The sequence below is a fragment of the Meles meles genome, chromosome 4 (assembly GCF_922984935.1).
Source record: "Meles meles chromosome 4, mMelMel3.1 paternal haplotype, whole genome shotgun sequence".
Classification (NCBI taxonomy): domain Eukaryota; kingdom Metazoa; phylum Chordata; class Mammalia; order Carnivora; family Mustelidae; genus Meles; species Meles meles.
In genome coordinates, this window is record NC_060069.1 from 158,706,369 (window position 1) to 158,731,765 (window position 25,397).

Genomic DNA, 25,397 nt, shown 5'->3' on the forward strand with positions numbered 1-25,397 from the left:
TGAGAAATTTACATGATGAACCTATAACACCTTGCCAGGCTGAGAGCAAGGGCGCTACAGAAGGGTACTATCATCACTCAAAAGGACTCAAGAGGCACCTTGAAGAGGCTCCTCCTGGCCAGAAATGGAAAAATTTAATAAAAGGATATCAGAAATGAACTAAATCACAGCAGTGTGATTTATACAGTGAAGAACACAAGCACAAACTGGTCGTTCCTGGGGGTAGAAGGGAGTAAATCTTCAGTTTGAAGTTACATAAAGCAAAATAAGCATATATCTTGCCTTTTTTATACAAACTTTCCCACTAGACAATCAAACAGTACATCTGGGTAAATCTCTTCTTTAGATGTACCCACTGTAACAAATAAAAATTTAAGAGTTGAGACATCACTGTTTTATGGCCCCAGTGAGTTAACGAACCTAGCCGGTGGGCACCAATGCCTGCTGTCATCACAGAAAGAGTGTACATATACGAGTCTTTTGACAAAATTATGCCACTGAAGAAACAGTCTTGCAAAAAACTGAAAACTTGACATCAAACAACTGGAACTTTAAACGCTGACTGGACATTTGGTTCTACTGAGGTATTATTTTATAAAGGTATGATAATGGCACTGCGGTAGCTGAAGATAATTCCTTATCTTTTAGAATTACAGAGACGTAGTTATGAAGAAAAATATATGCCTGGTATTTATTTCAAAATAACACTGAACGGATAAAAGCGGGTATTTGTAAAGATGGAACAGGAATGGTTAAGAAAAAATTTACCACAGTAAAAACTCAGAAACTCAGAAAACTCAGAAAATTTCAACATTTTCCTACCACAATTAAAATAGATTCCAATCCATTACTAAAATATATTTATATGATTATTTATACCACTAATGCAGTTCAAAAACCTGTAAATAACCATATAGATATATTTTTGTAGAAAGAAACAATATTAATAGATATCCTCAAACAAACCTAAATATGCCTAGTGGTACCTCTGGTACAACCACTCTTCGCTTCCAAGCTTGCAGGTCACGTTCTGTAGCAATCTGACTGCGAGGAGCATTCTGATGCATCTGACGAACACCTTCAACTTGTCCGCTACGACGCAGACCAATATTTGGAGGGGACTGGATGTCTAAACTCAGTCTTCTAAAACCTGCAGGAAAATTGTCAAAACTGATTCCAAAGCAAATTTCAATCTAATATGTATTTTACACAAAACAGACAGTCCTCCTAATAACATACAAACCAAAAACACAAATCCAAAAACTTTGGGAAATGAATCACAATGTAACTGAGATCAAAATACAGAATACAGAACAAACATTATTAACTTCAACTTCCATTTTTACTAGACTTCCTGAAATCGTTTATGGTATTTTCTACTATAATGCCGTATTTGCCATCCTAAAGACTCTGCCTTCTTCAAAACTATACATCTTTTAAAAACACATCTTTTTGGAAAATTTAGCATTGCAGCATAGTCTCCTCAAACTGAAGCGGCTTTATAACAAGAGCTCAAACACTAACATCACTTGTGACTTTAAGAGATAATCTGAGCCACTCAGGCAGGTAAGCTGCCAGAGTGGACATTAAAACTTCACAAAATGCAGAGTGGGGAAAGCTGGCAGCACTCGAACTGGAGCTGAGAGAGTACAGGACAGGGCAATGCAGACAACAGTGAGCCTCAAGCCTGTGCAGAGCTGATCCGGTGGGCAGAGGAGACAGGGCAACCCCTCGTGAGTGGAAGTCAGCAGGATGAAGAATGGAGACCAACGTGGTGGCAGGTGTCACAGATAAAGTGCCTGTTCGTTTAAAATACCGGAAGAAGGGGCTCCTGCTATTAATGCAACAGAGAAACTGGGGCTATATCCTTGTCTGCCGGAGGCTATAGAATTCTACTTCAACTCTGCCAGATCTCCTGGGCCAGGGCAAAACCCACATGACTAAACAACCCCCGTGGTTTAATATGCGTACTTCTAGGTACAGCATTCTGTTTACCAATCAAATGTGAACCAACCCGCACTGCACCACACTTCATCTACTGAAGAGAACGTTATAGGACTCTATTTTTTTTTTTAAATAGGCTCCATATCCAGTATGGAGCCCAACGTGGGGCTTGAACTCACAACCCTGAGATCAAAACCTGAGCTGATATCAAGAGTTGGGACGCTTAACCGACTGAGCACCCCCAGGACCCCTAAAGGCTCCTATTAACCCAAATAACTGTATTAAAATATACTGATATTTAAGACATTTTGAATTAAGAACCAACAATAAATTCTAAATTTAACTGCCCAAGTTATAGTATTATTCTCCAACAATGTGAAGAAACACAGGTTATTTATATCACTTGTAAATACCAAGTCTGAGAAATAACTCAAATCATCATAAACAGATTAATTACAAAGAACAGTTATTCCACACACTAGAGTACTATGAAACCATAAAAAAGGATGAGGAAGTGCTGTAAATGAATATGGACTGATTGCTAGAATATACTGTCAAGGTGGAAAAAAAGGGCAGAGAAGAATGCAGCATCAACTTGCAGTATTCCTGCCCAAAATACTTAACCTATCTGTTGGGAGAATTTGCTTTTTCTTTTCTGTAGACACGTGGAAACACTTGTCAAGGAAAGATAGTGAAATTCGTGGCCAAGTACCCTGCACAGTATGACATGGCAGGGATGACCTCTGGGGCACTTGAGGCTCCCCTCATCTTCCACGGGCACTGACCTTCCCCATCGAGTTTCATTTGCGTAATCACGGTCAGCACCCCTCCGTTACTCCCACTACTAAAGTAACTAATACCATATTCTAAGGTCAAGAACCTCACCCTGAAAACTCACTTCACGCCTTCTGGTTCCATAAGAAACATTACATGCTCTATGCAACTAATTTTTTTTTTTTTAATTAAAAACGTTTAAAGGGAAACCTAGAACTGTATCCTTTAAAAAAAAAAAATTTCTTTACTCATTTAATACAATTTTGTAAATACTCTTATTTTAGAGCAAAAAAGTTTTAATAGCCTTTCAAAGTACCTGAAAATCAAATGTCCATTTGCCAGTACATCAACTTCACGCCTAATGAAGTTACCTTAAGGCTACTAAAGTTAGAAAAATACACTTAGAATTTTTCACACCTCATGTACCTTAAAATTTCATTTACTCTTTGATTTCAGCATATTAAGACAAAACACTTCTCATACATCTTACCTCTTCGGGGTGTTTCTTCTCCAGTCGGAAGTCCACTTGGAAGAGCATCCTGATCGGCCCCCATTCTCTGATCCTGCTGCTGCTGCAACTGTCTTATCATTCCATCAAGAACACTGGACTCTGGGCTCCGTTCACCATTATCATTGGTTTGCAGGCTTATAATCTGTTCAATCACCTCTCCATCACCTATACAATCACAGCCGTAACACAAAATTATAATAAACATGAACAGGAAAACAAACCTTCAGTAGACTAAAATTAAAATTATATTAGCAATTATCAAATTTCTTTAAAAAAAAAAACCATAAATGACTGGGGTGCTTGAGTGGCTCAGCTGGTTGAGCAGCTGCCTTCAGCACAGGTCCTGATCCCGGGGTCCTGGGATCAAGCCCCACTTCTCCCTCTCCCCTCAGCTCATGAGTGAGCGTGTGCTCTCAAATAAATAAAATCTTTAAAAAAAATAATAAATAAGCAATAAAAAATATACTATATATTCACAAGTAATTGGATCAGAGAAAAGATTCAAAGCAAACAAAACCTTTATATACCTTTTATATATACCTTATATAAACCCTTATATACCAAACACCACAAAAACCTCAAGAGTCTCTGAAACCCCTGAAGTGAGCACATGGGAACATGTGAGAGTTTCAGTGGAAGCTTTATTTTGCTGCTTCACAGTAACACTCCCCTTGCCTCACCTAAGATATATTTCATTAAACTCATTTCTCAAAGTCTCTGACAAGACCAGATCAACAATGTATGAGTTCTGATGTAGAGAAAAGCAGTGGTATTTCTCCTCTACTCTCTTAAGAAATAAAAAAAAGTGTAATACTCTTCAGCCAACTACAGCTATAGTTCTCCCTGTCCAAAGGTCTTGAGGGAGGTACCCACACGTACCTCTCTCATTAAGCTTAAGTCATTCTGTCTCTTGGGTATGCTTTTATAGGCTAGCCAGTACCCAAAGTACAAAATCAGATTTTTTAAAAAGTGCCTTTGCTTCTTCATTTTTGAAATAACAGGTTCGGTCAACATTAGCGGATAAAAAATGTTAGATGGTTGTGGGGTCTGGAAAGTTATCTAAATGCTAACTTTTTCATGCAAACAATTCCTTACATAGCCTCCCATATAAAATGCATCTTCTTTGAACATAACATAGAATACAGACCACACCCCAGCAACTTACAAGGAGAACCCTAAAAGACTGACATTGACAGGGTATTAACAAAAAGAATGCAAATTATAATCTAGCCTCCACAGTAACAGATCTAGAAACTAAAAAATGTCATGTACTAATTCAGGGAAAAAACATTTGCATCCTACTATCTGAGTTAAATTCCCTTATATCTCATGAATAACATCTCCATTTTACCATGGCAATCAGTGAAGAACTTACAAGAGCTAAATGTCCTATCTTAAAATCACTAATTCTTTTTTGTATTTTCAAAAAATGAGCTAAGAAAGCAAAAAGTGGAGCCCTAATCTAAAATGTTAAGAAGGTTTTAATTAGAACTGGGAATAAAAAAAGATTCCTAAGACCGCAAATGGAACGAAAGGGAAACAGTAGAAAAGGAGACCTCTGGCCCTGCCCATCCCTGCATGATCCCAGGGTCCCAGGGTCGAGCCTCGGGCTCCCTGCTCAGTGGGAAGCCTGCTTTTCCCTCACCCACTTCTCCTGCTTGTGTTCCCTCTCTCACTGTGTCTTTCTCTGTCAAATCAATAAATAAAATCTTAAATAAATAAATAAAATGTAGGACTGAACATCAGAGAAGACTGAATTGCACAGAAATCTCAAGAGATAAACACTAAAGTTTAATAGATTCTTTGACTAAATAATGGTATGTGCACACACTGGGTAAAACTCCACCATACCGGGGGGAAAAACATGAAAAGTCAGTTCCCCAAAAAATTTCCATCGCTCTCACAGAAGTGGAAATAGTCCATGTTCCCACTAGCCAGAACAGATAAACTTCGAAATATACAGCAGAATTGTTTAATGCATACTTCCAATTCAGGAACAGTTCCATACTTCCAACTCAGAACAGTTAAAAATACGTATTTAAGGCAATGAAGAATGCAATGACTGTTAGTGGTGTGGTGCCAGAAGTTTTATTCACCACTGCTTCCGTAACATCAGTGCAACTGTCAACACTTTTAAAAAGGTAAATAATATTTCCATATTATTACAAAAATAGTTATGACCTTAAAGACGCCATAAAAAAGGTCATGGATAAAACCACAGATCTGCAAACCCACACACCGACAATTCTTGTCCTACCATTAGAAATAGCCACTTGAAATAAGTAAGACAAACAGAAGACATTAGAAGAGATAATATGAAATACTAAATTTCAAACAAGGTAATCAATTTCAAACAAGGCAGGGAAAAAAAAGGACAGAAAAGGATAAAGAGAAAATAAGAGCAAAATGGTAGAGAATTAACCCTGATGATACCAATAATTTTATTAAACGTAAATGGTCTACATTTTCCAATTAACAGGTTGTCAGACTGGATTGGTGCCTACACGAAATTTGTTTTAATATGAAGACACAAATTGGTTACAAAAACTGAAAAGATACACCATGACAATACTCATCAGAAGTCGATGGACTGGCATATTAATACAAAATAAAGAAAAATTCTTCAAAAGAAAAAATAATACCAAAGAAAAAGAGGAACAATTCATAATGATAAAAGAATTCACTCAGAGGACAATCTGAAATGTGCCTGCATCTAAAAACAGAACTTTAAGCAGTGTCTAGGTGACTGAGTTGGTTAAGCAGCTGCCTTTGGCTCAGGTCATGATCCCAGGATCTGAGGCTAGGATCAAGCCCTGCCTCAGGCTCCCTGCTCAGTGGACAGCCTGCTTCTCCCTCTGTCTGCGGCTCTGCCTACTTGTACTATCTATCAAGCAAATAGACAAAATCTTTTTTTCTTTTAAGATTTTATTTATTTGTTTGACAGAGATCACAAGTAGGCAGAGAGGCGGGGGGGGGAGGGGGGAAGCAGGCTCCATGCAGAGCAGAAAGTCTGACATGGGGCTCAGTCCCAGGACCCTGAGATCATGACCTGAACCGAAGGCAGAGGCTTTAACCCACTGAACCACCCAGGCACCCCTCAAATAGATAAAATCTTAAAAAAATAAAAAATTTTAAAAACTTTAAAATACATAAAGCAAAAACGAATAGAACCAAAGAAGGACATAAGATAAACCCACATGGTAGTTTGGGGTTATTATAAGGAATGATGAAGTATCACAGTGGAAAAAAGCCAACTGTTCTTCAACGGTTAATGAATGAATAAATAAGGGTATATCCATACCATAGTTCACTAACAACAAACAGGAAAAAAAAAAAAAACAACTGATTCGTGCAACAACAAAAATGAATCTCCAAAGCACCATGCTAAGAAGCCAGACACGAAAGATTTGTATTGTACAATTCCATTTATACAAAATTCCTCAAAAAGACAAAATAAAGGTGACAAAATAGAACAGTCATTACAAGTGACCGGGAGAAGATTCCAAAAAGGCCCAACAGAACCTGCACCCCAACGTTTATAGCAGCAATGTCCACAACAGCCAAACTATGGAAAAAGCCAAGATGTCCATGAACAGATGAATGGATAAAGGAGATGCAGAGTGTGTGTGTGTGTGTGTGTGTGTGTTTGTGTATGACACACACACATGATGGAATGTTACTCGGCCATCAAAAAAATGAAATCTTGCCATTTGCAACAATGTGGATGGAACTAGAGGGTATTATGTTAAGCAAAGTAAGTCAGAGAAAGATAATTATCCTATGCTCTCACGCACATTTGGAATTTGAGAAACAAAACAGAGGGTCACGGGGAAGAGAGGAAAGGATAAAACAAGACAAGATGAGAGAGGAAGACAAACCGTAAGAGATTCTTAATCATAGGAAACAAACTGAGGGCTGCTGGAGGGGGCGGGGGAGTGGGGGGATGAGGTGACTGGGTGATGGGCATTAAGGAGGGCTTGTGAGGTAAAGAGCACTGGCTGTTGTATTATTTATAAGACTGATGAATCACTGGCTTCTACCTCTGAAACTAATACACTGTATGTTAATAATTGAGTGTAAATCAAAATAAAAAATTAATTAATTTTGCTTAAAAACGCCCAATAGAACTTTTGAGGGCACTGGAAACATTCTATACCTTGACTGTGGTGGTAGTTATGTGATTGTTTAACAGCTGCCAAACTCATGTGCTTGTACAGTTAAAATTCATTAAATTTATTATATGTAAGCTACACTTCAATTAAACTAATAAAAAATTAAACACTTTAAACAGTAAACAAAGTGATCACAAGTAGGCAGAGAGGCAGGTAGAGAGAGAGGAGGAAGCAGGCTCCCCGCTGAGCAGAGAGCCAGATGTAGGGTTCAAACCCAGGACCCTGGGATCATGACCTGAGCCAAAGGCAGAGGCTTTAACCCGCTGAGCCACCCAGGTGCCCCTAAACAGTAAACAAAGTGATAACTGGTGATTAACTTTTAGTAAAACAAACCTCATCCAAACAAAATAAGCATTTTTTTCTTTGCTTAATAACATCTGTATGAAGAAACACTACACTGCTAGGAACAAATACAAAACAAAAACTCTGCCCTTGACTAGGACAGACCAAGTACAAGATGGGACTCAAACATCTTATGCCACAGGGACGCCTGGGTGACTCAGTCAGTTAAGCTGCTGCCTTCGGCTCGGGTCATGATCCCAGGGTCCTGGGATCGAGTCCTACACCGGGCTCCTTGCTCAGCAGGGAGCCTGCTTGTTCACTCTCTCTCTCTCTGATATAAATAAATAAAATCTTAAAAAAAAAAAAAAAAAAAAATCTTGTGCCAGAAAGGAAAAAGTGTTCAAGGGACCCAGGAAAGGGAACAGTCAGTCTGAAGAGACTCTCACACTCAAATCTAAAACTAGTATGAGCAACAAATAATGACCATTATGGATTATAACCCCTTATATAACAACCCCTAAATCTAAACTACATAAACATGTAAAAGGAAGACTAACAAAATGCATATGGGAATGATGATAGAGTTGGAAAACAACCATTTTGCAACCTTTAGAACTGATTCAGGCAAAAATCATCAATGGATCCTAAAACTTAAAGGTAAAGTTTGGTAAGGAACAGGTTATTTACATCGTATCTCTCCACAAATTTCTTACCGATTACAAAGAGAAAAATAACTTTGTACTGGAAAACTTAGCACGCACCTTAACCAAGTTTGCAAAGACAACATCACCAACATTTGGACAAAGCACAATCCTCAGCACCCTGGCCTGACGCTCCAGGAAGGCTACATCATCATTTATACTGTATTTTATCAAAAACTGTACAAGCTGGGGGTGCGCCTCGCTGGCTCAGTCAGAAGAGCACATGATTCTTCACCTTGGGATCATGACTTTGAGCCCCACACTAGGTGTAAAAATTATGTAACAATAAATAAATAAAACTTTTTTTAAAAAGCACAACCTGAACTTCACCAAGGATAACTAAATTTAAGGTGCAGTCCCCAACTGAGATCCACATCAGGGGAGAACAATGAAAGTCTTAACAGGCACAGAATAACAGACAAAATTTGATCACAGACGATACTTAGTAACAGTATTACATCAGTGTTAAATGATGGTTATGGTTTTTTTTCCTGCTTATGGTTACATAAGAGAATACCTTTGCGCTTAGAAAACACATATGAAGTATTTAGGGATAAATGAACATGCAGTCGAGAACTTATCACTCAAATGGTTAAAAACAATTATATGGATCTAGAGAGAGAATGATAAAACAAATACTGCAAACTATTGCCATCTGCCGTCTGTATATTATTTTTTTACATTTTTCAAATAAAAAGTGAAAGAAAAAAATTTTTTTTCACTTACTTGTTGCCACATAGCCTAGCTGTGGAACCAAATGTTCATCCGCAGAATTTTCTCGACCTGGTACTAATCTCTGATACTTAGTTGGGTGAGGATTTCCATCTACATCTACCAAGAATGGTGGAGGCATAAGGTGAGGAGCCTGCTGAGTTTGCTCATCTAAGACGTAATTATTAGAATCTCTAATCAGTGGTCGATAGTCAGTATGGAAGAACATCTGATCAGGAATCTGAAAAATAAGTTGTTTATGGATTGACATTTTGAGGTTTGTACATGTTAAAGAATACAAATATTAAAGTTACTTATAATTTGAAAAAACAATGAAAACAAATCAGTACACGTATTTTTAAAACATCCTTCATACCTACTTATTTTACTACTATAAAAAAAAGTACTAAGAATGACCTTTTCCAGACAAACCAAAAAACAGACTCCTAATATGGACAACAGATGGTTACCAGAGGAAAGGTGGGCAGGGAGATGGGTAAAACAGATGAATGAGATTAAGAGTACACTTATCTTGATGAGCACGGAGTGATAAGACAGAATTGCTGAATCACTATGAAGCTAATATAACACTGTCTGTTAATTACACTGGAATTAAAATTTTTTTAAAGTGGTTAAAATGCTACAAAAAAATAAAAGACCTTTTCATATGGCTTGCTGCATCCAAAACCAAATATCAGAAGGTGTCCATGAGAATCTGTACAGGCAAAATGCTGTCCATCCTGTGAAAACTTACAGTCAAAGACAGCTCCATGTCCTTGTCCTTCAATCTAGGAAAAGGAAGGAAAAGTTAAAACCAATTCTACACGAGTGCTTTTGCTTTACCAACTGTTTTCATGTCAATATAAATATTTTTTTTTCAATGAGTTCAATGAGGGGCTTGAACTCATCAAGACTTGAGCTGAGATCAAGAGTCAGACACTTAATCAAATGAGGCACCTAGGTGTCCCCAAATGTATCACTTCTGAAAGAAAATATTTAAAAACAACTTTTGCATTATGCACATAATATTTTCAGAAAATAAAATTCATTTCAGATACCACTAGACTAGAAAAAATCTTGAAAGGTATTCTAAGAATGGGTTCTCAGAACCACAGAACGAAAGATAAGCCAATCCAAAGTAAAGGCTTTCTTCACTTCTTAGAAGTGAATGACAAGCAATTTCATCAGCTTCTGTTTTCATGTATAGCAAAAGGCTACTGACTCACAACCCACAAGATAAATGATTATAGATCAATAAAGTGTGGTATTCGTGAACTAAAATCGGTACTTTCCCAGAATTTCAACTTTCCACAAAGAGGACTGACCACCGCGCAAAGTGGAATGCTGCCAAGTCACACGGTGTGCAGAAATGCCCGCACCTACCTTACCACAAACCACCGCAGACTCAGGAAGGACGCGCCAATTACCTCGTGAGTGCTGCCTTACCCAGACTGCTCTGCAACTTTATTCTTGCTCTTCAACTGAAATTATGTTAATTTAGCACTACCAGCTTATAGTTAAGTGAGCTGTTTCATTAACAGCTTAAAGCTATGCCTATTTGTTGTCTGAGCCTGTAACTGTGCAGAAACTAAACTTTAGGGGAAGTGTGATCAGTGCTGGAAAATGAATCCTCCACTCACTCACCGCCCAAACAAACTCACACCATGCCCAAACATCTGCTTGAAAAGCAACACTTCACTACTACTATACCACACGCAAGCGGCCACCAATTAACAAACTTAGAAATTAAGTTACTGGGATATTTAAGGCACTTCCCTATTATGTGCACACACAGCACGTATATAAACTTGTAGTCTCTAATAATATAAAAAGGAATAAATGCTATATATATCTTTCTTCCCATTTTTTTGTTAAAACATAGGAACACAGATCCACCACACAGTCCTCTGAGGCGGCGCCATCTCCACCACAGCCCGCCCCCTGCCCCGGCACCACTTCGCACTCCTGGGGAACCCCCACGCCCAGGCAAGCAGAGGCGGGGCCCAGACCGGTGGCTGGCAAGTCAGAGATGGTGGCAGCTCCTCTGCCGCCATACACGGGGACCTCAGTGCACCAGAAGTGTTGCTAAAGAACCTAGAGAGAAGGAAATGTTCCTGAGTAGGCTCTCAGAGAGCAAGCCCGACTTGGGTTTCTATGTGTAGTTTGAAAAGTCCTCCACAATGATTCCTGACGAAATGCAACCTGCAACTATCCTTACAGAACAACTCAACATCACACTGAAAATTATGATGTATTTAACAAAATACTGTAATGTTAGTAACTTATAACCCTATGTAATCTCTCTAACAGAAAATTGGGAGCCTCTCAGCTGAGCAGTAAAGTTAACTCAATTCAGGGGGCGCCTGGGTGGCTCAGTGGTTTAAGCCTCTGCCTTCGGCTCAGGTCATGATCTCAGGGTCCTGGGATCGAGCCCCACATCGGGCTCTCTGCTCAGTGGGGAGCCTGTTTCTCCCTCTCTCTCTGCCTGCCTCTCTGTCTGCTTGTGATCTCTCTCTGTCAAATAAATAAATAAAATCTTTAAAAAAAAAAAAAAAAACACAACTCAATTCAGGGCAGTCTGGCTCGCTCAGATGGCTTAGCATCCGAGTCTTCATTTCAGCTCAGGTCATGATCTTAGGGTGGTAAGACTGAGCCCTGCATCAGGCTCTGCACTCAACAGGAAGTCTGCTTGAGCTATCTCCTTCTCCTTCTGCCCTCCCCCAACCCAACCGGCTTGCATGCACATGTGTGCGCTTTAAAATAAATAATCTTTTTTAAAAAAATAAAAGAAGGAAAGGAAGAACCCCGTATACACAGCGAAGTTTACATGTCTCACTAGAACTAAGAGCACTATTGCCTACTTGAGACTTCTTTGGCTCAGAAATTGCTGAGCTTGTATTATGCTTAAAGCCCGAATTAATGCAGTTTTCTGTTTTGGTAAGTTAAATTCAGGACATAATGTTCTTAAAGAATTCTAAAGGATAATTAAGAAAATGGAGATACCTATAAATTTTCAGACCACAAAAAACTTGCTGAAAAAGACTTCTTTTTCCAATAATTTGAACCCAGGGATGCCTAGTTACACATGTGTTATTTGAGTTGTCAGTGCATTTTACGGTAATAAATAGAATACTGCATTTTAAAATGTTTGTCAAGAACTGTCCAAAATAAGCATACTGAAATAAAAATTTTAAGGTTAAAAAAGAAATCATGGAACACATGGACTCAGATGGCCTTCAACAAAAAGGTCTAAGAACCACTCATCTATACCCTGCGACTAGACTGGCTCCAAAATGAATTACTCTTTGAACTGGAACTCAGTATAAACTGTACAGTAATTTTATAAAACATCTCCTATGTATATCAAACATCAGTCTGGACAACACAGAAACCCTTTTATACAGTAACTCCCTCAGATTTTATCCTGGGAAGTAATTACAGATCTGCACGAACAGCCGTGTACCTGGACATTCAAAGTGGTCCTGCCGTGCATACTTCAGAAACCACTGACACAGTGACAACTGTAAGTTAACTAGGTATGTAACCTTCTGAGGAGAAAGGCTGAATTGACAGTCAAAAATATAACTGCAAATTCTTAAAAATAAATGTAAGATTTTGGAAAACATTCTGTATATAAGATGAAAAAGAGATTACAAAACTGTGTGAGAATGCCAACTAATAACTATGGAAAAAATGATGCCACTAAAAACCTTCAATGGATGCTAATGTTTCTGAGTGAAAGTTTAATGAGGAATAGGGTATTTACAGAGTCTCAAAATACCTCCTGAAAAAATTGGCTTAACAGTTACAAAGAGGGAGAAAAAGAAACAGTTACAAAGAGGAAAAACAACTATTTTATTTTGGGGGAAACTTGGCAAATGCCACCTTACCAAATATTTAAAATTACCACCACCAGGACACCCTGGGTGGTTAATTAGTTAAGTGTCTGACTCTTGATTTCAGTTCAGACCATGATCTCAGGGTCCTGAGATCCAGCCCCGTGTAGAGCTCTGCACTGGGTGTACAGCCTGCCTGGGATTCTCTCTCTCCCCCTTCACCTCTCCATCCCACTCACACGCTCACAAGTTCTCTCTCCAAAAACAAAGTTATAAAAAAGAATCACCACCAAAAATCAAATCACGATGTTCTGTAGACAAAACACAGATATTCTGTAACATTATTTGTCTGCACTCATCAAAAAAGTTAAAAGGTGAGAAACAGAGAAAAAAAAGGACTGCTGAAGATTAAAGAAGCCTAGAAATACACAGTCACTTAACATAGCATAATCCGGAATTAAATACTGCTCCAACGGCCAAATATAACTAAAAACACATTACCAGAACTGACAAAATTTGAATATAAAGCTGATTATATAATGCTACTTTGTCAACGTTAAATTTACTGATTTTGTAACTAGCTTTGTGGTTATATATGAGAAATTCTAAAAATATGCACCAGGATCCTAATTTGGTTCTAGAATATTACATATGCAAAAAGGAAAAAAGCTGGAAAAACAAAATGATGTTTCTGATTCCCTAGATGACTTTACTGAATATTATGTTTTATTACCAAATATTTTAATAAATTTAGTGAAAATGTGTGTAAGTACCATAATTTTACCAATTTAAGCAAATTCAAACAAATTCACACATATACAGGGGGCTAAATAAGTGACTTTTGAAACTCCTTCCCTCATGTGACTCAGTTACACCCAGAATTTTATGAGCGTATATAAATATGGCTGTCAGATATTTATTAGGCTTTCAGTATCCTGATTTCTAGGAATATAAACTGCCAAAGCACGCAGATCGGTTTCTGGCTTCGTAATCCAAATACTTGAAACCAACGTAAGCATACATGAAGATACACTTCACTTACCATATTAAAATAATGTTTCATCTTGGTGCCCTTTGTAATATCCCATATAAAAATGCTGCCGTCATGTCCCGCCGATAACATAATTCTGGAATCAAAGGGATGTGTCTCCAAAACAAATACTTCATCAGCATGTCCCTTTATTCCGCAAAGTCATAAGAGTCATAAGAGTTAAGGAGGGTTTGCAAGTTATTTAGTTTAAAAAAATTAAAAAGCCATATTGTCACAGTGTATAAGGGCTTTCAAAATGTATCAATGACAGTGATTGACCATTAGTATACCTCCAAATTTCTAATCATTTGATAAATCAGTGGATGAAACATAGCTAATGTTAATTTCATAGTTTCAAAAATCAAATTATAGTTCAAAAAAAATCTTGATTTGTTATATTATATGAAAACAACCTACCAATAAATTATGAAGCAGTTGTCCTGTGTAAGAATTCCACACTTTAAGGACATGATCATTCACAGCTGTGACAACAATGCTATCATTCTGATTCCAAGCGATCATTGTTACTTTGGGTTTCATAAACCTTTCCTCTTCCAAAGATAAGTCCCTAAGAAAAACATAAGCAATTCAAATTCATTTGAAAAGTACAATCAACACAAAAATAACTGAAGTAATGCAGTTCATGTCCATACATGATTATGTGTAATATACATCTGACCCATAACAGATTCTCTCTAAACAGATTTCAGCAAATACTGGGATGGGGCGGGGATAATTACAGAAGCAGTTTCAGGTGGTTCAGATAGTTAAGTGTCTGCCTTCAGCTCAGGTCATGTGGGATTGAGCCCCACATCAGGCTCCCTGGAGCCTACTTTTCCCTCCGCCTGCCACTCCCCCTGCTTATATTCTCTCTCTCTGACAAAACAGAGAAAATCCTTAAAAACAACAGCAACAAAAACAGTTCAGGGGCTGGGACACACAGGTGGCTCAGTTGGTTAAGCGTCTACCTTTGGCTCAGGTCATAATCCCAGGGTCCTGGGATCGAGTCCCACATTAGGCACCCTGCTCAGCAAGGAGCCTGCATCTCCCGCTGCCTGCCACTCCCCCTGCTTGTGCACATGCACTCTTCTTCCCCGACAAGTAAAATCTTTAAAACAAACAAACACTTCAGGGGTGCCCAGGTGGCTCCGTTGGTTAAGCATCTGACTGTTGGTTTCAGCTCAGGTCATGAGCTGGGGGTCCTAAGACTGAACCATGTATAAAACACTGGGCATGGAGTCTGCTTAAGTTTCTCTCTCCCTCCCACTCTGCCCCTCCCCCTGCTTATGTATGCTCTAATTAAATTAATTAGTTTAATTAAATTAACATCTTATTTATTTATCAACAAAATCTTTTTTTAAAAATTTCGGTTTGAATAAAGGCCTATGTTAGGACATCACCTCTGCTCATAAAAGCGAAGTTTTTTCTCTCTACCCCTTTTCTATTATTCCCTCCCCCTGACCGCAAGCCCTAACAGCAGTAATTTTGTTCTTTCTCTCCCCAGGAAGAGGACAAGAAATTTTAGGAAGACAGAAAGATGTTAATGCACCCGCACATTCCCCCGTGTCCAGAAAAGTAACCCGACACACGGGGAGTCAGTCTTTTGAACTTTAAATATAACTGTACTCATCTCTTCACACTCCTCTACAGAGTGTTACTACGGGGTCTCTTGGCAAGAATGGCCTTGGATACAAATGTCTACAATATTTTGCAGCTTTTATGAACATGAAGTGCAAAGTTTCTCTGTAAAATATAGTAGTCAGTAATACACAGAGAAAAGGCAAAGCCCAACTGCTTTTGCAATCGGAGAATATATCCTAAGAGATTGTAACATATAATAAACATATGTTTTAATTAAAGAAAATAGCTGTTAAGACCATGTAACACCTATCCATATAAGCACAATGGAAGCACTGGTCAGGCAAAAGTTTAACAGAAGAGGGGTGCCTGGGTGGCTCAGTCAGTTAAGCGGCTGCCTTCACCTCAGGTCTTAATCCCAGAATCCTGGGATAGAGCCCTGCATCGGGCTGCCTACTCGGCTGGAAGCCTGCTTCTCCCTCTCCCACTTCCCTGGTTTGTGTTCCCTTTCTCACTGTCAAATAAATAAAATCTTTAAAAAAAAAAGTTTAACAGAAGAGACAAAATGGGGAGTAAAGGCTAAGACTCCATGCTTCATTTTAAACTAAAAGGCATCACCTGTTAGTAACCTTGAAGAAACAGACGTTATTTTACTTCATCAAGCTGATCCCTCAAGATGAGAACACTAAAGCAAATATACCCACTGATTCTTTTTTTTTTTTAAGATTTTACTTATTTGCTAGAGAGAGGGAGAGAGCACACAAGCAGGGGAGCCGGCAGGCAGAGGGAGAAGGCTCCCCACTGAGCAGGGATTCCCCATGCGGGGCTCAATCCCAGGACCCCAAGAATCATGACCTGAGCTGAAGGCAGAGAGTTAACCCACTGAGCCCACCCAGGTGTCCCCCCATTATTTTTTTTTCTTTTAAAGATTTTATTTATTTATTTGAGAGAGAGAGAGATCACAAATAGGCAGAGAGGCAGGCAGACATAGAGAGAGGAGGAAGCAGGCTCTCCGCAGAGCAGAGAGCCTGATGTGGGGCTCAATCCCAGAACCCTGGGATCATGACCCGAGCCAAAGGCAGAGGCTTTATTAACCCAGTGAGCCACCCAGGCACTGCACCCCATTAGTTCTTATATACAGAAAACTCTACTTCACAAGATTGGAAAGATGTAAAACTTTTTAAATGAGAAAAGAATTATTTCCACCACTGGAAGGAATTACAGGCAGAGCACTCTCCACAGCAGTGAGAAAACAGCAGTTTCCAGCCTCAGTAAAAATTTTTGTATTAAAGTTTTTACATTTATTCCTATTTTGCTTAATAAGATAATTGTTCACAGGTAAATGTGATTTCAAATTATCCTCTTAATAATGAATTAACTTTCATTATTTCAACCAGTCAAGGACTGACAGCATTCACTCTCACACTAAGATGCTTTTGGGCATCCAGATAGAGCATTTTTAAGTAACAGTAGAGTTGTGATTTGTGAACAAGGATTATTAGATATCTAGTATATATTCTCTCTACCACATTCCCTACCATAGATCATTTCACAAAAATGTATCAAATTTATTTTGAAACCAAATAAAACTGTTTGAGTCACAGCAGGAGTTAATTTCCCCTATAATTATTAAAAGTAAAGCAGACAAAAGGATTTTGAAAGAACTAAATGTGAAAAACTGATAAGAACTTTGATATGGTGCTACCCTAGACCAGGTAGACCAGGTAGTGTCCTAGAAACATAATGTTTCTATGTCCTAGAAACATAAATGTAAGGATAAATTCTTTGGGATATATGAGATTTATGTATCAACGTATCAGATGTGCAGGAAGTAGCCACTCATTTAGATCACGGCTCTTTGTAACAGGAGGTGGTTCCAATCCCCTGACAAAGCAGTCAACCACCAGGGAGAGCAAGACCACGTAATTATGATGCACCTGCTTCCTACAAACCATCTCCACTCACCCTGAGACTCGGGTTGCCATATCCAATAAAATGCTTCTCCACTCTAACTGCTCAAATCTCCAAATCCGGGCCGTTCCATCTCTGCTACCACTTAAGAACCTTAAAAATTTCAGAAAAACATACTCACATACATGCCAAAAACTACAGTTAAAATCACAAGCAAAAAACATTCTTAAGGTAGCCATCCTGACCGCAGGGAAACGTACAGGTGTTAATTCAAAAAAGACAGGGATTTAGAGCAAATCTGATGAGGAAAAAAATCTGGCTTGCTATAATTTGCCTGGCCCAAAGCACATTTCAAACTCAACCAACAGCCTGTCAAATAGACTGAGTTTTGAGAAGACAACGTACAAGTAGTGCATGGAGGGGAAAACAAAACAGGAAGAAGTAAAGATGTGTGGGAAGATCAGTAAGAGCAAAATTCCACCATAAGCATCTTCATTCTAAATGCAAACAAATTCATCTTTTAACAAAGGATGAACTCAACAAAGGATAAACTCAAACAAATATATCTTTTAACAAAGGAAAGTGTTAAAAACTGCAATTTAGGAAAGGCGCCTGAAAGAAACTGGAGACCAAGAGAGTATATAATTTAAGTGACAATTCTGTCACATGACACATCATGGTGGCTGCTAGAAGAGATATTTTTACTCAAACAAGGAACTTCATTAGCTTTACACCTAATAGTTGAGCTCCTGTTGGTCACAGGACCTGGTAGAAGCTACAATTCTAAAAACCTGTGTTTCCCCCACTGCAGACACTTTTCATTCAGTTAACACACTTACTACTAAAGTGCCTGCATATACAAAGCCATGCATCAGCTTTGAGCATAGCTGCCTCAAAGCATTCACACTCACACTCTCTCTCTCACACACACACTTACCGATCACCATTGTTACAAAACTGGATACTATCAACTTTATCCTAAGGGTGGGGAGTGGGATGGGGCAGAAAACAAACACAAAAGTGGTCACTCTTGTTTATAAATAAGACACCACAACCAAAACCCACCCCATTTTTAGAACTAGAAGCGTGTTTGGTAGTAAGAATGTGCACTTCTGCTGCTTAGCACCACCGTTCCTACATTTACATGCAAAACACCCAACTAGATCAAGACTATAAAAAAAGCTTTTCTTCTAAGTTTAAAACTGTATTTACAAAGAATTACATCTGTATAAGAATTCACATGTAGAAAGTGATCAAAGCATAAAGTAGCTGAAAACAAGGCACTACTTTGATAATTATTTACATATAAAAATTTTTTTTCTTTTAAAGTGATTTGGAACTATTAATTTCAGAGAACTTCCTACAGGAAAAAAGATAACCTGACTACTAAGCAGTATTCCAGAATCCTAAGAGTTAATTACCTTACTATACACTAATAAAACAGCATTCTGATTTCATGAATGTGACTGAAATGAGTAAGCTCTCTGAAACTAAACCCACCCAAATAAATTGTCATAATCAAGATATTCAACTTAAAGCTGAAATAACCACAAAATACTAACACAGTCATATATTTAGTAGTCAATAATATCCTTCACGTTTATATATGCAATCCCTCCTGATTTTAAATTAGAATAACAATTTTGTTAGCAATATTTGACTATGGACCAAGAGGAATATTAATGATTAGTTTATAGAATTTTATAACATGAATACTTACAGTATGGCTTTCGAGTTCTGCGATTTTTTCAGGTGCTTCAAAACCCAAAAAATACATTCTGATTACATGATCAGTACTACCTGTGGCTAAAAACATACCACCTGAAATAAAAATGTTAAGGTTTAAAAATTCAGTGTGTAACAAACACCTGAACCAAACTTCTATATCAAATTAAGCAAGATATTTTATTCCAAAATTACGTTTATCTCAATAGATCCATTTTCTAACACACTATATAAAGACCTTTTAAAATTAATATAATAGAGTGATGATGTAATTTATAACAAAAAATATGTATGTATTTGGTCTTCATTCCTGTTTCTGGCACAGAGCTCCTAAAACCCTTGGGATTTCCCAAGCAACAACACTGATGAAAGTATCTTGAGATTCATAACAAATCCATTTCACCCACACTGGAGTTTCTGTCAATAAAGTGACTCTTGGAGAGCACCTAAGAATGGGGGTGCTGACTGCGAGAAGTACCAACCATGTGTTTAGAAGGTTGGAACTTCTGGTCCCACTTCCCTGACCTCTGAGGAGGGGGAGAAGAAGGGAGGTGAATCAATCACCAATGATTTAATCAACTGTTTCTATGTAACAGAACCTCCATAAAAACCTAAAGGACAGCGTTCAGAAAGCTTCCAGGCTGGTGAACATGTGGAGATTTGGCAAGACTGGCATGTCTAAAGAGTCCATACACTTTATCCTCTGCATCCCTTCCACATGGCTGTCACTCAATTATATCCTTTTATAATAAGCTGGAAATCTGGTAAAATGTCTGAGCTCTGTGAGCGGTTCTAGCAAAATAATCAAACCCAAGGAGGGGGTCATGGGAACCTCTGGTCTTTAGCCAGTCGGTCAGAAGCACAGCTGACAACTGGGTCTGACCAGGGTGGGGGGTGGGGGGTCTTGTAGGACTGAACTCTTAACCTGTGGGATCACACACTGTTCTTCAGAGAGAGGGTCTCAGAACAGAGCTGAACTGTAGGACACCCAGCTGGTGCTGAAGAATTGCTGGATGGTGTTGAAAAAAAAAAAAAGAACCAAATACGTATACATTGGATGGGACTTTAATTAAAAGTGTACTTCAATCTGGAAACATTCACTATCTCCCACTGCTTTATTAATTGTGGCAATGACCATATGTGCTGCTTAAGATGCTTGACGAAAGAGGCCCTGCTTTCTAAATAACTTCACGTACCTAAACCTAGCTTCAGAACACAAAATTCACTCATTCAAGTTTTCAGACTTTTATGTAAAGGGGAAAATCTTTGACTTCTCCTAAAAAGAAAGATTACCACACAAGCTCACTGTGCAAGAAAAGAAAATGTGCAATAACTTCACCAAAATGAGTGGAAAATAAATTTAAACTATAAAAATCTACAGTTCAGCCTATTCAAGAAAAGCAGAGTTTTGATATTACCTCACACAGGGGGCTCATGTGGCTACCTTAAGCCTCCTTTCGCCAGCTCTGATTACCATGAGAAATCAGAGAACGGGAGAATGAGGGCAGTGAAAGACAAGGAAAAAAGCTAATGAAATAAACATCTTGGATTAAACCTAATGAAATGGGCATAAGTGATTTACCATCCATCTGACAAATACTCTTAGCAATAACACGATCATTCAATAAATACTAAATAAAACTAAGAAGAAAAATTACCAAAGTTATCTTACCAACACTAAAAGAAGAACAAAGCATCTGAACACCTGGTCTAGGCTTTTCCGTGAACTTCAAGGGACGTGGACTTTAAAAGAAGTTGTTTTAAAACTCATTAGTTCAACATATTAACAGGGTTTATAATGCCGGCTTTAATCTAGCATGGTTAGATGTTATCACCTTATTATACAGCAGCTCACAAGCATCTCTGCATACGCTGTTAGAGTTGGACGGAGTCCAAAGGCTCTGCCCCATCCCAGTGTACCCAAGAGCCCGACCCCACAGCAAGGGCTTCACCCACCGAACCCATCTTGTAACTGAGGGGACTAAAACTCACACTGCAAGCGAACCCACTATGCAGGCTATAGGGCAGGGTACACAGCCACGAGGAACAGCACTGCCCAGCAGAAACAATGCGAGCCACACGTGTAACTTTAAATTTTTATAGTAGCCACGTTAAATGTAGAAAGATAAAATCAGTTTTATTTCATTTAACCTAATATATCCAAAAATATCATATCAAAATGAAAAAAGTATTAATGAGAACTTCAGATCCTTTTCATTCTCTATCTTGGAAATCTTCCAGAATATACTAGATACATACTACACCTTGATTTGAACACTTTTCATCAAAGATAATTTATCTGTATTTAGGTTTCCTAAATTTCACAGCTGAGAAACTAAATTCACATAGTCTATTTAAAATACACTTAAAGGTTTTGTGGTACCTGAGTCAAGTATCAGTTTTTAAGATGAAACTATTAAGTTCTTCAAATGCACCACCCACATCCGAAATGCTCGACAGTCCCATGTGGCTGGTGGCAACTGTCCGGGACAGCAGAGGTCCACAACCTGTCTTCTGATTCTTAAGTAATCCAGCCTAAATTTCTGAGTATGCATCTAATTACACATCTCTTACATTTTTCAAAACATTTCACATACATACAATCTCACTTTTTTTCTCCCCATAAAATGTGTCCACTAAGAATAGCTGTGCTTCTTTCACACACCTAAACAGTGCATTGTAGGGGCGCCTGGGTGGCTCAGTGGTTAGGCATCAACTCTTTTAAGATTTTATTTATTTATTTGACAGAGAGAGATCATAAGTAGGCAGAGAGGCAGACAGAGAGAGTGAGAGGGAAGCAGGCTCCCTGCTGAGCAGAGAGCCCGATGTGGGACTCGATCCCAGGACTCTGAGATCATGACCTGAGCTGAAGGCAGCAGCTTAAACCACTGAGCCACCCAGGCGCCCCGGCATCAACTCTTGATTTCAGCTCAGGTCATGATCTCAGTCAGCATCATGAGATCGAGTCCCACATGCGGGTCTGAACTCAGTGCGCAGCCTGCTTGAGATTCTCTCTCTCTCTCTCTCCCTCTGCCCCTCCCCCTGAGCACACTCTCTAAAATAAATAAATCTTTATAAACGAACAAACAGCACACTGTAAACAGTCAATAGAGCACTAATGCTGTATATAATAGAGAAGTGAAAAGGCAACCACAATACAGAACTTCCCTTTATAATCAGACTTCATCTCATTCGACTAAATTAAACATTAAAGAAAGAAAACTTATCACACAATTACAGCCACTTACCTGAATTTCAGGGATTCTAAGTCCCACTGCCAGAAACAAACTGTTCCATCAGCACCAGTAGAGACCATGTATCTCTGGGAGCCTTTGGCCATAGGGCTAAACTAAAATGCAACAATACGGACAATTCAGTTTCCTGAGCTTCTACTGAAGTCATAGTTCAATGGCTTTCCAAAGTTTAACTTCAACTGACACACTTAAGTAAAACTTAAGAATTACAAAATATAGGCAATAGTATAGTGAAAAAATAAAAGGAAAAAAAAGGGCTAACTCTAATTTATAAATGTAATGTGATCTCAATGAAAGACTACTTTCAAAACTAATAACCAAGAATAGCCAGAACAACTTTTAACAGAGAGAAAGTGAAGACCTGGTCTTACCAATATGAAAGCATTATCACAAAGTCTCAATAATTAAAATTCAGTGGCATGGCAGGTAGTGACAGAATGACCGATGGAAAAGTACACTCTGAAGACCAAACTGGACCTTGACGTAAGAGCTAAGATGAAGGTGCCCTCTCAAATCGGTTGGGGAAACAATGGATCACTGCGTAAATGATTTACCAACTGTGCGGCAATCTGGAAGCTATTCTCTGGACTGTACACCAGGATAAATTCCAAGGAGATCAACAACTCAAATATTTAAAAAAGAGAACTATAAATGTATTCTAAAAAAAACAACAAGAATTATACTGTAACTTCAGAATTGAGCTAACATTTATGTTTAACAAAGTTCAACTGTGTTACACAACAAGCTAGACAACGTAGGAACAATTTGGACCAGGACATACCCAAGAGGGCTTAATGGACAAAGAGGAAAATACAAAGAAAACAAGAAAAACACCCTAGGCAAAAGAATATGAACAAAAGTACCAAAGTGAGAGGGAATATGGTATGTGATAGCAACAGAAATATCTCCATGACTGAAGTGCTCATTTTTACAAGTGGTGGAGGAATGGGTTAAACGGGTAAAGAATCTGGACCGAGTAAGATCAAGAAGTAACTGCAGTCCTCAAGTAAAACCCAAAAATGTGTCAGACAGCAGTCCATCACAGTTACTGAAAGGAAAGAGATAAGGAAGATAAGGAAAACAACTAAGAATCAATCCAGTTAATCTAAGAACCTTAACTGGAAGGAAGTACTCGCTTCCTTTGCCCAGAATGGGGAGGAAAGCCATGAAGAACGCCACAACAAGCTGACTCATGAGGCACTCAAGACAAAGGAGGTCAGCAAACAAAGACCAGTGCTGCAGTTAACAGAAAAAGGAAGAACTGGGAAGAAATTTTTTAGGTTAGTTACATAATTATTTACCATTACAACATCCCAGAGAGATACAGCGTATTATCTGATTTATGATTTTTCTCAGGATTATGCACTTTGTAAGGGAAGTAGATCTGCACCTAGTAATTTTTCAAAGAAGCTTCTTCCAAGTTCCTTCTCTTCACTACAGGAAATGAAGTGCTTTTTAAATGCTAAAAATGATTACTCAAATCAAAGCAGGTGTGTTCCAGAATATGGACTAAAGCTGAGTTTTGGAGAATATCCCGTTAAAAGTAGTAACCGAAGGTACTTAATAATCAGTATTTTTGTTCATTAGAATTTCACCGTAAAAGTTGTACATCTGCATAGAGGACTTTAAGAATTCTAAACCTGAATTTCTGTGGAAAAGTAAGTACTTTAAGTCACCTATGTTTTAATTCAATCCAATTCTTAGATACACAAATGGTGCTGCTCTCTATTCTGCCCCTAGCTCAACACCATACTGTTTTCTCTGTAATACCTCTAAAGAATTTTTAAATACCGAATACGGAAAAAGTTGTAAGGTCTCTTTTGCTAAGGGTTTTTTTGGGAGGGGGCGGGAGAAGGGCTCTACGTGTTTGTTTTCTTCTAAATGAACTTGATGGCATGCTAAACTCCATTAAAACAAAGCACCTGGGATTTCAAACATAAACACACTAACTTTATACCAAGACTTGGAAAGATATGCTATCCTTACATCATTGAATCTTCTTTTTTTTTTTTAAAGGATTTTTTTTTTTTTAATTTATTTGTCAGAGAGAGAGAGAGAGAGCACAGGCAGGCAGAGGCAGAGAGAGAAGCAGGCTCCCTGTTGAGCAAGGAGCCCGATGTGGGACTCGATCCCAGGACCCTGGGATCATGACCTGAGCCGAAGGCAGCGGCTTAACCAACTGAGCCACCCAGGCCTCCCAACATCATTGAATCTTCTGATTCAAGAGTATACTAGACGTTTTGACAATACAGATTATTCCCTCCCCGCTCCTACGACCACAGACCCCAAGGCTCTGTCATTATTTTTAAGACCTTTCTTCATATAGACTTTTCCCATTTCCTGATAAATGTGTTTGAAGGCTTTTGTTGCTACTGTCAATTATGTTCTTACTGTATTTTATCTGCTGATTAGTTACTGGTGGTTTATAGTGAAGTTTTGGTTTTAGGACATAGGTCTTATATCCATCCAGTTTACTAAGATCTCAGCAATTCTAGTAAGTTTTAATAGAATTCACCAGTGAGTCCCCTGAGCTTGGAGTTTTCTTTTTAGACTTCTTTTTTTTTTAAGCGTCCAACAGGCATTTTTAACCTTTCAAGCCTCTCCTTTACTGTTTGTAAGTAGCAACATTCCTCAAATGCAGGATCACTGACAGCCAGCCATGTTTCATTAATTAACCTCAAAGCTACTCATCAGTGACCATAATATGTATTTTTGGATTTTAAAAATTAAGAGTCTCACTTTTCCAAGATGGTTTAGGCAAGTTTTGCATAAAGGAAAGAGTAAGAAGTATGACCTCTCAGAGTCGCTCGTGACTTTGTGATTCTGTACAATAATCTCACACGGCTACGTCCAAAGTCAAAATAGTTTTCTTGAAATCTATACATTTTGAGTAACTACTCAGTACAGAACATACGCCTGGGTGCATAGTAAGTTCTACTTTTACAACTTGTTTGGTGGCAAAATCAGG

At 38.4% G+C, this 25,397-nt stretch overlaps 1 protein-coding gene across 2 annotated transcripts in view; it reads right to left on the bottom strand.

The window, feature by feature from the left end:
* The window catches only part of BRWD1 (bromodomain and WD repeat domain containing 1), a 124,918-nt gene that overhangs the window by 66,436 nt on the left and 33,085 nt on the right, over nt 1-25,397 (bottom strand). For both annotated transcript variants that reach the window (XM_046003479.1, XM_046003478.1), the window contains exons 9-19: nt 22,424-22,524; nt 20,848-20,918; nt 19,171-19,271; nt 18,388-18,428; nt 17,505-17,603; nt 14,379-14,529; nt 13,974-14,108; nt 9,755-9,883; nt 9,111-9,336; nt 3,209-3,394; nt 967-1,150 (exon numbers count right to left, since the gene is read on the bottom strand). In XM_046003479.1, the coding sequence (XP_045859435.1) occupies nt 967-1,150; nt 3,209-3,394; nt 9,111-9,336; nt 9,755-9,883; nt 13,974-14,108; nt 14,379-14,529; nt 17,505-17,603; nt 18,388-18,428; nt 19,171-19,271; nt 20,848-20,918; nt 22,424-22,524 (1,424 nt within the window). The remainder of the gene's footprint in view (nt 1-966; nt 1,151-3,208; nt 3,395-9,110; nt 9,337-9,754; nt 9,884-13,973; nt 14,109-14,378; nt 14,530-17,504; nt 17,604-18,387; nt 18,429-19,170; nt 19,272-20,847; nt 20,919-22,423; nt 22,525-25,397) is intronic.